At 56.6% G+C, this 12,847-nt stretch overlaps 1 protein-coding gene across 9 annotated transcripts in view; it reads left to right on the top strand.

Annotated features, from left to right (window-relative positions):
- Positions 1-12,847, top strand: part of RALGPS1 (Ral GEF with PH domain and SH3 binding motif 1) — a 298,169-nt gene that overhangs the window by 276,661 nt on the left and 8,661 nt on the right. For 7 of the 9 annotated variants that reach the window (XM_043916818.1, XM_043916822.1, XM_043916815.1 and 4 more), the window contains 5 exons: positions 8,233-8,316; positions 9,595-9,700; positions 11,493-11,585; positions 11,758-11,863; positions 12,453-12,544. In XM_043916818.1, the coding sequence (XP_043772753.1) occupies positions 8,233-8,316; positions 9,595-9,700; positions 11,493-11,585; positions 11,758-11,863; positions 12,453-12,544 (481 nt within the window). The remainder of the gene's footprint in view (positions 1-8,232; positions 8,317-9,594; positions 9,701-11,492; positions 11,586-11,757; positions 11,864-12,452; positions 12,545-12,847) is intronic. The other 2 variants (XM_043916823.1, XM_043916821.1) reach the window with 1 other exon arrangement.

Genomic DNA, 12,847 nt, shown 5'->3' with positions numbered 1-12,847 from the left:
GGGCGGTCATGTGGCCCATCTTGTGAGTTTATCTCCCCGGGTTGGGTCACACTCCTGGATATTTCAGCCTTGGGGCCCCAAGGCGCCCTTGGGTGATCCTCTGCAGTTCAGAGCTTGGACTTAAGTGGCCAATCTTAAAGAGCGGGCGTGTTGGAGCCCCCAGTATCCTGGTGACCCTCTGGGCTGCTCTCTGTGGGAGTGGGCCAGGTGTGGCCACTGGGTCCTGTTCCTGCTGGGCCTGTGGAGTGGGGGTTCAAGGGTCACTTCCGAGCTCTGCTCATTTCCTGTCCCTCATCCAGCTCAGCCTCAGCGAGTCACAGGCCTGGGTGCTGGGGAGGGATGGGAAGAAATGGGAGCCAGGAAGTGGCCAGACCCTGGTGGTATGGGTCATTTCTTAGCCCTCAGAGACCCCCAAAGACCCTCCCCTATCGTCAGGGCCCAGAATGAGGACAGAGTGGTAGTCCTGGCTCAGGGACCTCCGGGGAACCAGAGGCCAGAGAGTCACTGGGGAGGGGGGCAAGCGTGGGACCCCCCTCACGTCCCCGACCTGCTGTTCTCTCACCTCGGGCTTCCTGGGAGTGGGACAAAGGCGACAGAGCCCCGCATCATGTCTGCCTTCCCAAGAAAGGACGGGACGGCCCTGAAAGGCATTTTCAACGCTGCGAGTCCTTGATGAATTGAAATGTAGGGGCTGTGGACATTGCCTCAGGCTGGCCTCAAGCCAACCTCAGGCTCCTCACAAAGAGGAAGGGGAGCGCGATTGTTAGGCAGGCATGTCGGGAAGGGATAACAGCTGCTTCTCTGTGCCTGAGTAGAACAAGAGTATCAGCCCAGGAGTTAAACATTTTAAGTGAGGCTTTTAGAGAAAGCAGAGTGGATGACAGGGATGAACATGTGTGTGTGTGTGTGTGTGTGTGTGTGTGAGAAAGTGCATGGGATTATTCATCTTGGTTATCTCTGCTTGTAGAGTTATTGAGTGAGTTTCTTTCCTTTATTTTCTTTTTCTGTAGTCTCCAAATTTTCTACAAGTGCTAAATGTTTCTCTTTCACCCAGGAAAAAGTAACATTTAACTTTTTAAAACTAGGACATAATCAGAAAGGCTAAAGGGTCACCTTTTAAGGGGTAAAATAGGGAAGCAGGTCACAAAGTTCATTACGAAATACTCAGCCTCCTGTCTCCTCTAGCCTGTGAGGAAGAACCTTCTCACGGGACGAACTGGCCAAAATACAGGTGGTGGAAAGCCTGGGAGGCAGAGGGCTCCTTGGAGGAAGCCCCCTCTGGTGGGAGAGGGGAAGAGAGCAGGAGAGGAAACTGTACCACCACCACCCCCCAAACCCTGGCTTCTGGGGGAGGGGCAGGCTGCAGCAGGGGGATGGTCACAGCTCACGGCCAAGGTGGGAGATAGATTTGGTCAACATGCCAGGTGCACAGAGGGTCAGGGAGAGGACATGATGGCAAAGTCTAGCAGGGGGGATCGAGTCAGACGGCGGCTTCAGGGGTGACTTCTGTAGAGGTGATGGTTCAGCAGAAGCCCAAGGACACCGAGTGAAAAGGACTAGAGTGGGCCCTCGGGGGCGGGGGTCGAGGGACCTGGGGAGGCTGCAAGGCCTGAGCCATGTCCTGGGAGGAGAGGTAGCCTCTCCTCCATCAGGGATGGAGGATCTCCATCAGGGATGCTGAGCATCCCTGAGGCTCTGCAGGAGCGGTAGGGTCCACGATGAACCTGGTCTCTGGAGTTCTGGGTGTGCCTCTGCAGGGGGAGGTCATGGTGGCTTCTGGATGTTGTCAGCCGTGTTGGGGGAGGGGGAGGCTGAGGTCAGGGCTGCTTGTGCTCTCGGTGACCTTGGGCATGTCTCTCAACCTCTCTGAGCCTTGGATGCCCCCACCTCTACAGGGAGGATGCTCACAGGAAGATCTGGGCATGTAAGTGCAGTTGCTTTGGTCAGGGAACTTACTTTGGGATGTATATGAACTTCACTCAGTAGGAACCTCTTGCCAGCAAGCAAGCGATCCTGGAGTCTAAGACTGGGTAGGGTGAAGAGAGAGTCCCCCATGTGGCAGTTCAGTCATCCTGGGATGGATGGACTGCATGAAGGCAGGTGTCCACCATGCCTGCTGGCCTCCGGGGTGACCGAACTGTGGGGAAGGCACCTGTAAGTGAGGGCTGTCGACACTTGGGCCACGGGTGCTCTGGAGTGTAGGGGAGATTCTATAATGCAGATTCTGCCCTGTACTCTCTTTAGCCTCTGAAATCTCCTGGCATCCTCTGGGAGACCCCAAGAAAATGGAATCATGGCAGCAGAGCCCCAGGCCTGCCATTCCCAAGGCAGAGCCTTTGAAAACACTCCTCTCCCTCCTGGAGAAGGTCAGGGGACTCTGGCAGATGCCCTGGGATGGACCAGGGTTCAGGGGTGCCTCTTGGGCCCCAAACTCTGCCATGTGTTGGGAGAGGGAGGCAAGGTTCTGGGGGGGTGATCCTGGAGGCGAGGGATCCACTTTAACTGAAGTGCAAGAGTAAGGGTGGTGTTTTCAGGATGACTCTCACCAAGGGCCTCGCTGCCCCACCCCAACCCCACCCCGTCCCCCTGTGGCTGAGGCCCAGTAGCCCCCCTGAGGCTCGTGTCCCTCACCTGCTCACCCCTCAGTCTGGTTTCCCAGGTCCATTCCACTCTGTGCCTCCATCCTGCTGCTCTGCCTTGGGTGGCAGCCCAGCTGGATGATGCGCCAAGCTTCTGATTTTGGTTCCCCCCAAAGGCACCATCTCTTGCTTTGCTCTCAGCGTCAGGAACTGAAGTCTGGTAAATAAGTCTCCACCCAGGAGCTCAGGCTCCTCTGGGAGAGAAGAGCGGGCAGAGTCCCTGGCCTTTTGATTGACCCTGTCCTTGGGCCCTGACAGACAAGGGCTGGGCCCTGCCAGCTAGCTGCTGCAGCTTCCCAGGTAGCTGAAAAGTCTCTGCCCGTGACCTCTGTGTCCAGCACCTATAGCCCCTCAGGGTCGGGACCTGCAAGGGGGGCAGGCCCCTCCTTCCACCTCGTGTTACTCCTCTCTGTGCATATCTACTGTGCTTTCCACTGTGTCTGCAGCCCAGATTTCTAGACCTCTCAGCTCACATTGGGGACACCTCTTAGCTCCCAAGTTTACATGTTAGAGCTTCACCGAGCTGCAGAGCCTGACTGTCAGCCTCTCCTATCTGATTCCTCATTGCCAGAGATAAAACCTGATTGACCTGGCTTGGATCAGGGGTTGTTCTGTCCCCTTACTTAAGCATCCAGTACAAATACAGCTCCTAGGGACCCACTCAGTGGATCAGGGACACTGCCCAGAGAAGAATGTGACTCCCAGGCAGCAAAAGTCCTCTAACAAAAACTGCTGGAAGGGATGTCCCAGGGCCCAGAGGACTCAGCCTGGGCAACAAGTGGGTGACCGTGTGAGCCCCCAACACCAGGGTCGGGGCAGGACTGAGCATGGGGCGGGGCTGAAGAGCTGCTGGGGATGCCAGCCCACATGGGCCTCCCCTGCCTGTCTGGGAGCTGCTGATGGGTGCTCTTGGTCTCCCAGACTGGTACCCCCTCCTCAGGCTGGCACGGGCTCAGGAAGGGCTGGGGTGGCCATGGCTGCATCACCCGTGTACTGCTGACAGGTCTCTGATGGAGACTCAGCAGCTGATGGAGGAGGCGTGCAGGGAAGGGCAGGGAGGCAGTGGTGAGCTTCTGCTGGTTTGCCCAAGCTTGGTTAGTGCCTGTTCGTGGAAAGAAAACCCCAGGGGCCGGGGGACACTGTGACCATTATCCAGGGAGCATGTGGTTTCTCATGGTGCCTGTGTGTCGGGGCTCAGCATCTCTGCTTGGTGAGAGTTGCAAAAAGCCTGCAGAGCAGAGAGCCTGCTGCCGGTTCCCTCCAGGGGGCTGACAGCTGGGGGACATGTGTGGTCCTTAGCATGGCTGAGCAGACTCAAGAAGGCAGCTTCCTGCCTGCAGATGAGTATGAGTCATTAGGAAGTGGCTGGGACCAAGCTCTGGTCCAGTGGGCAAGGGTTTACTGGTGCAGGTGGACACTGCTGCTGAACAGCATCACCTGGACCCTTCCACAGGAACACTCGACCAGCATCTCTGTGTACCTGAGATAGAAGAATTGAGGGGGTGGGGTGCATGCTACATCTGCTAAAACAAGATTACACTGAGGCCTCAGTGTAATTGTTATGCAAGGCTCCACCCTGCTCTCCTTTCCTGGACCAGCAACAGGAACTCAGAGCTTTATGAAATTTAACCCCTGAGATACCTACTACCTCATGTATGTTGAGGGGAAGGTGCCTTTCAGACCTGTCTTGGCTGCTCTGAATTCTCAGGATGCTCTTGGTCCAAGCAGACCCCTGGCTGCTTCTACTTCATTGGCACTTCCCATCTTTCTCTTCCCAGTGTTGTGACCTTGGGCAAGTTACTCCACCTCTCTAAGCCTCAGACTCCTTATCTATAAGGCGGGGATAAGAACAGTGCCTGCCCCACAGTGCTGTGATAAAACAGGATAATGACCCAGGACTGCTTAGCAGTTGCCTGGTACCCATCATCCCGGTCATCACCATCATCCCATCATCCAATCATCCTCATCCTCACCATCATCCTATCATCTTTATCTTCCTCCTCTTCATCGTCATCTTCTCGAACACCCTTTGGGACTGAGGTTCTGCTTGGTTGCAAGCCCACATATTTCCCAGACCAAACTTCCCATGAGGAAGGTGGCCTACTGCAGGCCTCCATCCCACCAAGATCTGTCCCCAAGAGGGACCCATAGAATGGCCTTCCTGGGATGCATTCTGTTCAGCCACTTGTTCTCAGCATGCTGCTGGAAAAGGTGTCTGTGATTCTAGAGATGGGAGCTCCCTGTGTCATTTGGAGATGTCCCATGATTTCTGGAGTTCACCAAATACCACTGCCCACTCGTTTTGCATTTTCTGGTCCTGAACATTCAAATAACATTCTTAGAGCAGGGATGTGATCAGATGGTCTGGTTCCAGTGGCTAAAGATCCTGGCTCTTCTCTACTAGACCCAGCCAGAGCCACCCCACGTGTCACAGCCCTCCTCCAGCCTGGCGAGGCTTGCTTTGGGAGGAAAGGCCGGCCACCACCCTGCTTCTAGTCTCCTAAAAGCTGGCCTTGGCAAAAAGTCACCATTCCACTGCCCTTCAAGGCCAGGGTCATTCCCCAGGCTCCAGGAGGAGTGGGCTCTGATGCCCGCCCCCTGACTTGGAGCAACTTAACCAACAGGGGCCCTCGGCTTCCTGTGGGAAAGACATCCTCCCTTTGTGAGCACGTGTGTCCCCATCCCTAATGACAGGCCAGTAGGTGGCTTCACCTCCTGGAGCCCCAGTTTCCTCATCTAAGACAGGGTGAGGACGGTGGCCTCCCCACCCCCCGCCACAGAACTGGGAGGAGCAGGCTCTGAGAGCACTCAGCCATCTCATGGTAAGCAGGCGATCAGTGGCAGCTACTCTTAAGTGCCAGGCAGCCTGAACCACCAGGAGAAGACTCTATCGGGGGGGGGGGGTGCGATGGACCTGGGGGGTGGCCCCACCCCAGGAGACCCAGGGGCTAAGGATCTGTGGTCATCCCACCTGACAGACACTGACAGAGCCCATTCACTGTGCGCTATGACAGAAACCTGCAAGAATTGGTGCCTCTGAGAACAGAAGGCCAGGGAGCCACCCACAGGCTCCAAACACAGACTCAGTCCTCCTGACAAACTCCTCCACATGCGACAACTCAACCTGGCTCCCACTCTGAAAAGTGTGGAAGGAGCCTGGAGAGTCAGACAGACCTGGGTTCAAACCCTGGCTTTGAACATGCCTCGGTTCAGTGTCTTCACATAACTGAGCCTCAGGTCCCCGTTCAGTGTTGCTTAAACAAAGCTCCCATGAGACAATCAATGGCCTGATGCACAGGAGCGGTCACTCACTAGTGACTCTCCCATGAGCTACCCCAGTGACCCCCGGCATCCCTGCACATCCCGCCAGTCCACTGTGCTCTGGGGCACCTCACTCCTTCAGGAAGAACATGAGGAAAGACTGCTTAGAAGGCTAGACTGGTTGGAAGATGCAGGTCTTAAAGTAGAACGAAAAGTAAAGTCGCTCAGTCGTGTCCAACTCTTTGTGACCCCATAGACTGTAGCCTTGGGCTCCTCCGTCCATGGGAGGACGGAGGTCTTAAAACTCTCTATCAATAGTCCTGCCAGCCACGGACTGTCTCACAAAAGGGGAGAGAAGGCGGCAGCGCCCACCAGCACATGACCCTGTTTTGGAACAGTCCACTGTCACCACACATTCTCCTGGGGTGCCGGGAGCAAAGATTCATGAGAAGAAATGTGGAGAAGAAGGGGCCAGAGGATCCAGCTCTGCAAAGGGAGGCTCCATCCTCAACTCCAGAGAGATTACAGCTCAGAGCGGGAATGCACATCAAACCAAGAGGCATCCTCCAGGCACAGGAGTGTCGCTGCAGAAAGTTCACTGTCAGACCCTGCCCTGCCTCATAAGGGACCCCAGCCATGACTGGGGAGAGAGGCAAGCCCAGGGCAGTCTCTAAGCCTCCACACAGCCTGCTCAAGCACTGGGCTGTGTCACACCCAGGTGTGAATAAAGGGAGGAGGCAGTTCTGACCTGTGGACCGGAGGTTGAGGGTGCCAGGGCCTCTGAGCTCATGGTGGGGGCGGGGTGGGCCTGTGACCATCATATCACCAGGGTTGGCTGGGGAAAGGGCAGAGACTCGTTACACTTGAGGACTTGGGGGACCGAGCACGTGCTGCAGCTCTTTGTCACCTACAGAGAAGTGGCTGATGGACGAAGAAGACAGGGTACCAGGGCAGTTGACCTGGATGACCGTCAGACTCCCACCAACCTTGAACTTGGGCCTCTGGACAACAAACCCCAGAATGTCATTAAGAACTGTTCCTTCTTGAGCGGAGGATGGAGGGGCAGGGAGCAACACAGCTACCCCTCAGAGAAACCTGAGCTCAGTGAGGGTGTGATGCTGTGACGAGTGAGGACATCCCCACACCACCCCCAGGTGTCCAGTGCCACAGGGCAACGTGCAGCAACCTGGGACTGGCAGTGGACAATAGAGGGAACAGTTAAAAAGGAAGTGTGGGCCTTGTCTGACTTTATAAACTGAGTTGCCAATGGAGGGCTATAGCCCAGGGACAGACTATGCTGTGGGCTTCCCTGGTGGCTCAGTGGTGAAGAACCTACCTGCCAAGCAGGAGATGGGGGTTCGATCCCTGGGTCGGGAAGATCCCCTGGAGAAGGGAATGGCAACCACTCCAATATTCTTGCCTGGAAAATCCCACGGACAGAGGACCCTGGAGGGCTGCAGTCTGCAGGGTCACAGAGTCAGACATAACTTAGCAACTAAACAGCAGCAGCGTACTGCAGAGATGGGGAGAAGGTTGAGGACCAAGTAGACACAGGAAGTCATTCTACTAAGAAAGAAAAGGATAAAGAGAGAAAGATGGAAACCTTACCCCCAAAAAGGTTAAGCTCCCTACCTGCCCTGGATGCTACACTTTCCCCTGGAAGGCTCACTGTAGGGGAACTACGGGTGAGAGAGAGGCCAGATGGGAGCCCACGGAGGGTTCTCTAAGAGTTGGAGCACCAACTCTTAGACCATGAAACGGATCCAGAGCAGGTTTGCAGGGGACCGTCTGGGGCCAGCAAGGAGCCTGTCCGATGGAAAAGACGCAGCAAACGGAGGAATTCAGTAGCACCTGGTGGATACTGATGCTACACATGCCCCACCCCCTCCGCCCTGGGCCAACATGCAAGACAGCCCACAATTCTGTGTCCATGAGTATACACTTTTAATTGGATTGACCATGGAATATTGGGACTATATGGGCACGACTGAGCGACTTTCACCCTCACTCACAGTGTTTTCTCTCAACCTCACATTGGGATGAGGGGTGTACACAGATTTTAGTCATCCCCTTGTCGCTGGAAGAAAGCTGAACACTTAAGGCTGAGGAAGCACTTACCTGGAGACTTGGGGACCCAACCGATGGAGACTCCAGGGATGTTGTGCTCCAGGTGTACCCCGGATGTGTTGCAGTGTAAACGAGGAGGCCAGGGGAGGAGTTGGGGCTGAGGCTTCCGGAGCTCATGACCACATGGTCTGAGATGCCCTCACCTCCTCCACGAGGGGCTCGTCTTCCCAGGCTGTTGCTAAAACTCAGCTCTTTTCCTCTGAAGCAGGGGACATCTCTATGCCACACTGGGACCCAACTGGCGCGTTCCAGTCCGGAATTCTCCCAGAACCCGGAGCTGCGTCTACAGGTACTCATTTACTCATGTGATCATTTACTCGACAAGTAGTTCCAGGGCGCTTGCTGGGCGCCAGGCATTGTGTTCAAGGCTGCCCACGAGACGGACACAGCCTCTGCCTCGGTCCATGGGGCTGAGACAGAAATGGAATAGAAAATCACGGGTGCTACTGGTCCAGAGAGGGGGCCTCCCTGCAGAAAAGACTAGAAGAGTGATAGGAACTAGCCAGATAAAGGGAAGGGAGGCGATGGGGTAAAAGAGGACCCACAGCCCAAGGACAGCCCATGGGGCCGGGAGGCAGGAGGAGCAGGGTGATTCCAGGAGTGAAGGAGGGTCCGAGTTGTATCAAGTGAGAGATGGGAGAGGTCAGTAGGTGAGGCCAGAGAAGGTGGACCAGAGCCAGGTCCAGCAGGCTGTGAGGAGGGTGGTCTCAGAGACTCTGGATGGGTTACATGGGGGAGGGATGGAGAGGCAGGGGAGTGGCAGGACCCAGGTCATCCTGGCTGTGGTGTGCAGAGAGCATGGGAGGAAGGCAAGAGAGGACGCAGGGAGGCCAGAGGAGAGGGTCGGGCAGTTGCTCAAAGGATGACCAAGTTCTGCCATAAGGCGGGGGTGGGGTGGCTGAGCTGGGCAGTCGGGCATGTTTAGGGCATGGGATCACTGATTCTGGGATGCCAAGGGAAAGTAGCTCAGCTTCAGTGCGGCATTGAAGGAGGTGCCATCCAGGGAGCCGAAGCCAGGGCTTAGGAGGGAGGCCTGGGCTGGCGCTGCACTGGGGCTCCTCACCTGCAGGTGGCGCCCGAATCCCCGTGGCAGAGGGGGAGGGAGACGCCCTGAGGCAAAGGTGCAGGGCATGAGGATTTGGGGTCCCCCCACCCACCCCGCCCTCTTCTTACTCCACCCCCTTCCCTCCTACTTCCTCACTGAGAGGAGAGGGTGCTGCAGGGTCCCAAGATCCGCAGGGGGAGAGGAAGCAGGATACCATGTGGGTGATGCTAGGAGCTGGGTTACGGGGAGCGAGCGTGGTCCCCAAGCCTAGAGCTGCTCAGCGCTCAGAAAGACAAGGGAAAGGCACGTTCCGAGCTGTGGGCGAGCCCAGAGCCGTCTCCCTTGAGGCTTTCTGTGGCCTCAGAGCCCTTCCTCCTGGGCCCGGCTCAGCCCTGTTGAGTTCTCGGTCTGTGGACCTGGACCTGGACCTGGCAGTCGGGGGCCCGTGGGCCCCATGGGTGAGAGGGTGCCTGTCCCCAGCTCCTCTGGGTGATGTCTGACCCATGTTCTCCCCCTGCCCAGCCCCACTGGCCCATGCATCTGTACATTGGGGAGCTCTGCGGCGGCCCCCACCATGGAGGGGCCTCTGAGAAGGAAAACTCTGCTGAAGGAGGGACGGAAGCCTGCGGTGAGTGCAGAGGCAGCAGGGCGGGTGTGGGTTCCAGAGACCGGCCAACCAAGGTCCCAGCCCTGGCCACGACACCGAGTGGGCAGGGCCTCAGTTTCCACATCTGTAAATTGGGATAAAATAGTCACTACTTCCTGGAGGACTGGGCGGGAAGGTCATGTGTGTGGCCCTGCACAGAGTGAGCAGGCGGTGGACGTCGCTGTGTGATTATCTTGAGGGCAGGTGGAAGCCTGGAGGCCCCGGGAGTCAGGGTGGATTCTGTGCCTGAGATGGTCAGCACGTCCTGGGAAGTATTGCCAATGCAGATCCCCTCCCCGCTCAGGAGCATCATGAAACGTGTGGTGGAAAGGACAGGGATCAGGGATCGAGAGACCTCTCAGGCTCCAGCACTAGCCACCAGGTCACCCCGTGCCGAACCCAGAGGTCCCTGGCTCCATGACCCCTCAGCCCCTTGCAAAGGCCTCTTTGTTCGTTCTCTGGGACAGCCATGACTAGCTGCCCGCAAACCCGCCTGTGAGCTGCGTCTCCAGGCAGCATCTGCCGGTGTCCGCTCTGGCCTCCCTCTCCTGCTCCGGCTGCTGCTTGCCCCCGTCCACTGCCCACGAGGCCACTTGGAGACGCTCCCTCCCACCGATGCCCAGCATGAAGATGCCAGGCCCCTAGTCCGGGGGCCGGTCTAAAAGCTCCCCATCTCCAGGTGCCAGGAGGTTCTTGGGTGAGGAGAAGCATCTTCACCCCAGCCCTGGGCCACACTCTGTCCCTTGGACTCAGTGTCACGCAGCATCCTGTGACATGAGGCCCTGTATCTGGTCTGCTCTACAGCCCTGCTTGCCACCCTTCTGTACCTACAGCCAGGCCCCAGTCTTCCAGAAACCAGAGCGAGATAGTATCCTAAAAGCACTGTTGTCCCAAACGCTGGTTGGCCCACTGGTAAAGCGATGAAGTCAGTCCAGGGGGTCATGACCCATAGTTTTGAATAGAATAGACTGGAAGATGTTGGAGTTTCTTACACATGATACAGATGAGTATGGTTTCATGAAGCTTCTGTTGGTTCAACACACAGTACCATGACCACCTGGTGGGGGTGTCATCAAAAACGTCTGAAAGCCACTGCTTTCATCATCTGAGACGACGCAGCACCCCCGCCCCTACCAGCGTGAAGAGGAGCCCCCCAGGCTGTGATGCTGGGCAGTCTGCTGAACCCCTGTCCTTCCGTGATGGGATATTTGCTTCGCTTTTGCAGAACTGGCTTTTCCAAACCAATGAGTGGAGCCCCAAACCAGGGATTCCAGGCCTTATGCCTAGAGAAACAAAAGCTACACCACCAGTTTGGCCCTGCTGGGCATCACCCCTTCTAGCCATAAATGCTTTCGAGGTGCTGCCATTCACTCTCAGCCAAGAGTGCCCATCACAGATGTTCCAATTCTTCCAAGCTGTGGTTTCTACTTGTCCATTTTTCCCCAGGACGTTCTTGGATTTGGGTCACCCGAACTCATAGAAGTTGTGCCTTGGCACTAAACATGGTGGGAAAAGGAAAGGCTCTGGGAGGAAAGGAGCCAGGAAGGGGAGGGAGGTCTGGGGCTGATGATCTGCTGAGGAGTCCCGCTGGCTGCCTGGGGCCCCGGAGGAGTGGCACCGAGGGGTGGAGGGCGGGCAGAGAGGAGACCTACGCTGGCCCCGCTCAAGGAGGGGCCGCCCTTCCATCCCTGTGCCGGGGTCTCTAATCAGGCAGCCTGGGGACGCCACCCCTGCCACTTGCAACACTGTCACTCTGCCTCCCCTTCCTCCCTAGCTGTCTTCATGGACCAGGTACTGGGTCATACTCTCAGGATCCACCCTCCTGTACTACGGAGCCAAGTCGTTGCGGGGCACAGACAGAAAGCACGTATGTTCCATGAAAGAACTCTCTGCGCTGGGCCTTCCTGTCGTGTGAACTGCTGGGGGTGTGGGGGGAAGGCGGAGAAAGGTGGTGGGGATGGGAGGGAAGCTTGCCTGGCCCAGGTGGGCCTTCCTAGGCGAGCGGAGGGCCTCCTGACTTTGCTGTTGTTCCCCTGCAGTATAAATCCACACCTGGCAAGAAGGTCTCTGTCGTGGGCTGGATGGTGCAGCTGCCTGACGATCCTGAGCACCCGGACATCTTCCAGCTGAATAATCCCGACAAAGGTAGGTGGCAGGCCAGAGCTGGTGCCTGTAGCCTCTCTCTGCCCTGTTCCTTCTGTGGCTAAATGCGCGTTTTGAAACAGTAGGGACTTCTGAGGCTGCTGCTTTCCCTTCACGTCAGGTTCTGATGTTCACAGGGTCCCTTCATTCTTCCCTAAAAGCTGCTTAGACCGTGGTGGATGTGTCCACTGAGCAGTGCGCATGGCACGTGGCTGTCGGAATCCTTTTCACCTGTGACTGCTGGGGCCCGTCTACCTGGAGCTGTGGCCTCGGGGTCACTGCTGGATGAGGCAGTGACTTCGAAGCTGGAGTAGTCTGTTTTATTTTATGCATTTGAAACCTTATTCTGAGAAGGATCCACAGGCTTCCCCAGAGCCCAAGACCCCATGGCGGGAAAGATGGTCAAGAGCCCTGGTCCAGAGAGATGGGGGCGGCGGGGGCACAGGAGCCTCCTACTCCACATGCCCTGAGCTCATCTTGGGCTGCTCCTGACCTTCCCCAGGGTAGTCACCCAGGTTCACGCTTATCTTCACACCACAGGCAGATCCTCCCATGTGACCTTCCTCTTAACCAGTGGCCTTTCTACCACCAGGCAATGTTTACAAGTTCCAGACTGGCTCCCGGTTCCATGCAATCCTGTGGCACAAGCATTTGGATGATGCATGTAAAAGCAACAGGCCTCAGGTAAAGTCACCAAAGTCCTGATTGTCACCTGAAATATCCTCTCTCACCCTCGGGCCAAGAGTCCACAGAAAACACACCTTCCTCCTTCCCCCAGAGACTATCAGCTAGGCTCCCAGGGACTCTCTTTTGATCAGCTTTTCCCCACAAGACAGGGCACCCCCCACCTGGCTTAGAACTAAGCCCAGCTTCAGACTAGAACTTTGAACCTGTCTCTTGTGTCTTTCCTACTAAAGGAAAAACCACAAAAACATCCCATCAGAGACAGGTGGCAGGTGAGGTACTGCCCCATGGGTCAGGCTACAG

This window comes from Cervus elaphus, chromosome 11 (assembly GCF_910594005.1).
Source record: "Cervus elaphus chromosome 11, mCerEla1.1, whole genome shotgun sequence".
Classification (NCBI taxonomy): Eukaryota; Metazoa; Chordata; class Mammalia; order Artiodactyla; family Cervidae; genus Cervus; species Cervus elaphus.
The sequence above is the reverse complement of the archived record's forward strand: the minus strand, read 5'-3'. Positions and strand labels throughout refer to the sequence as shown.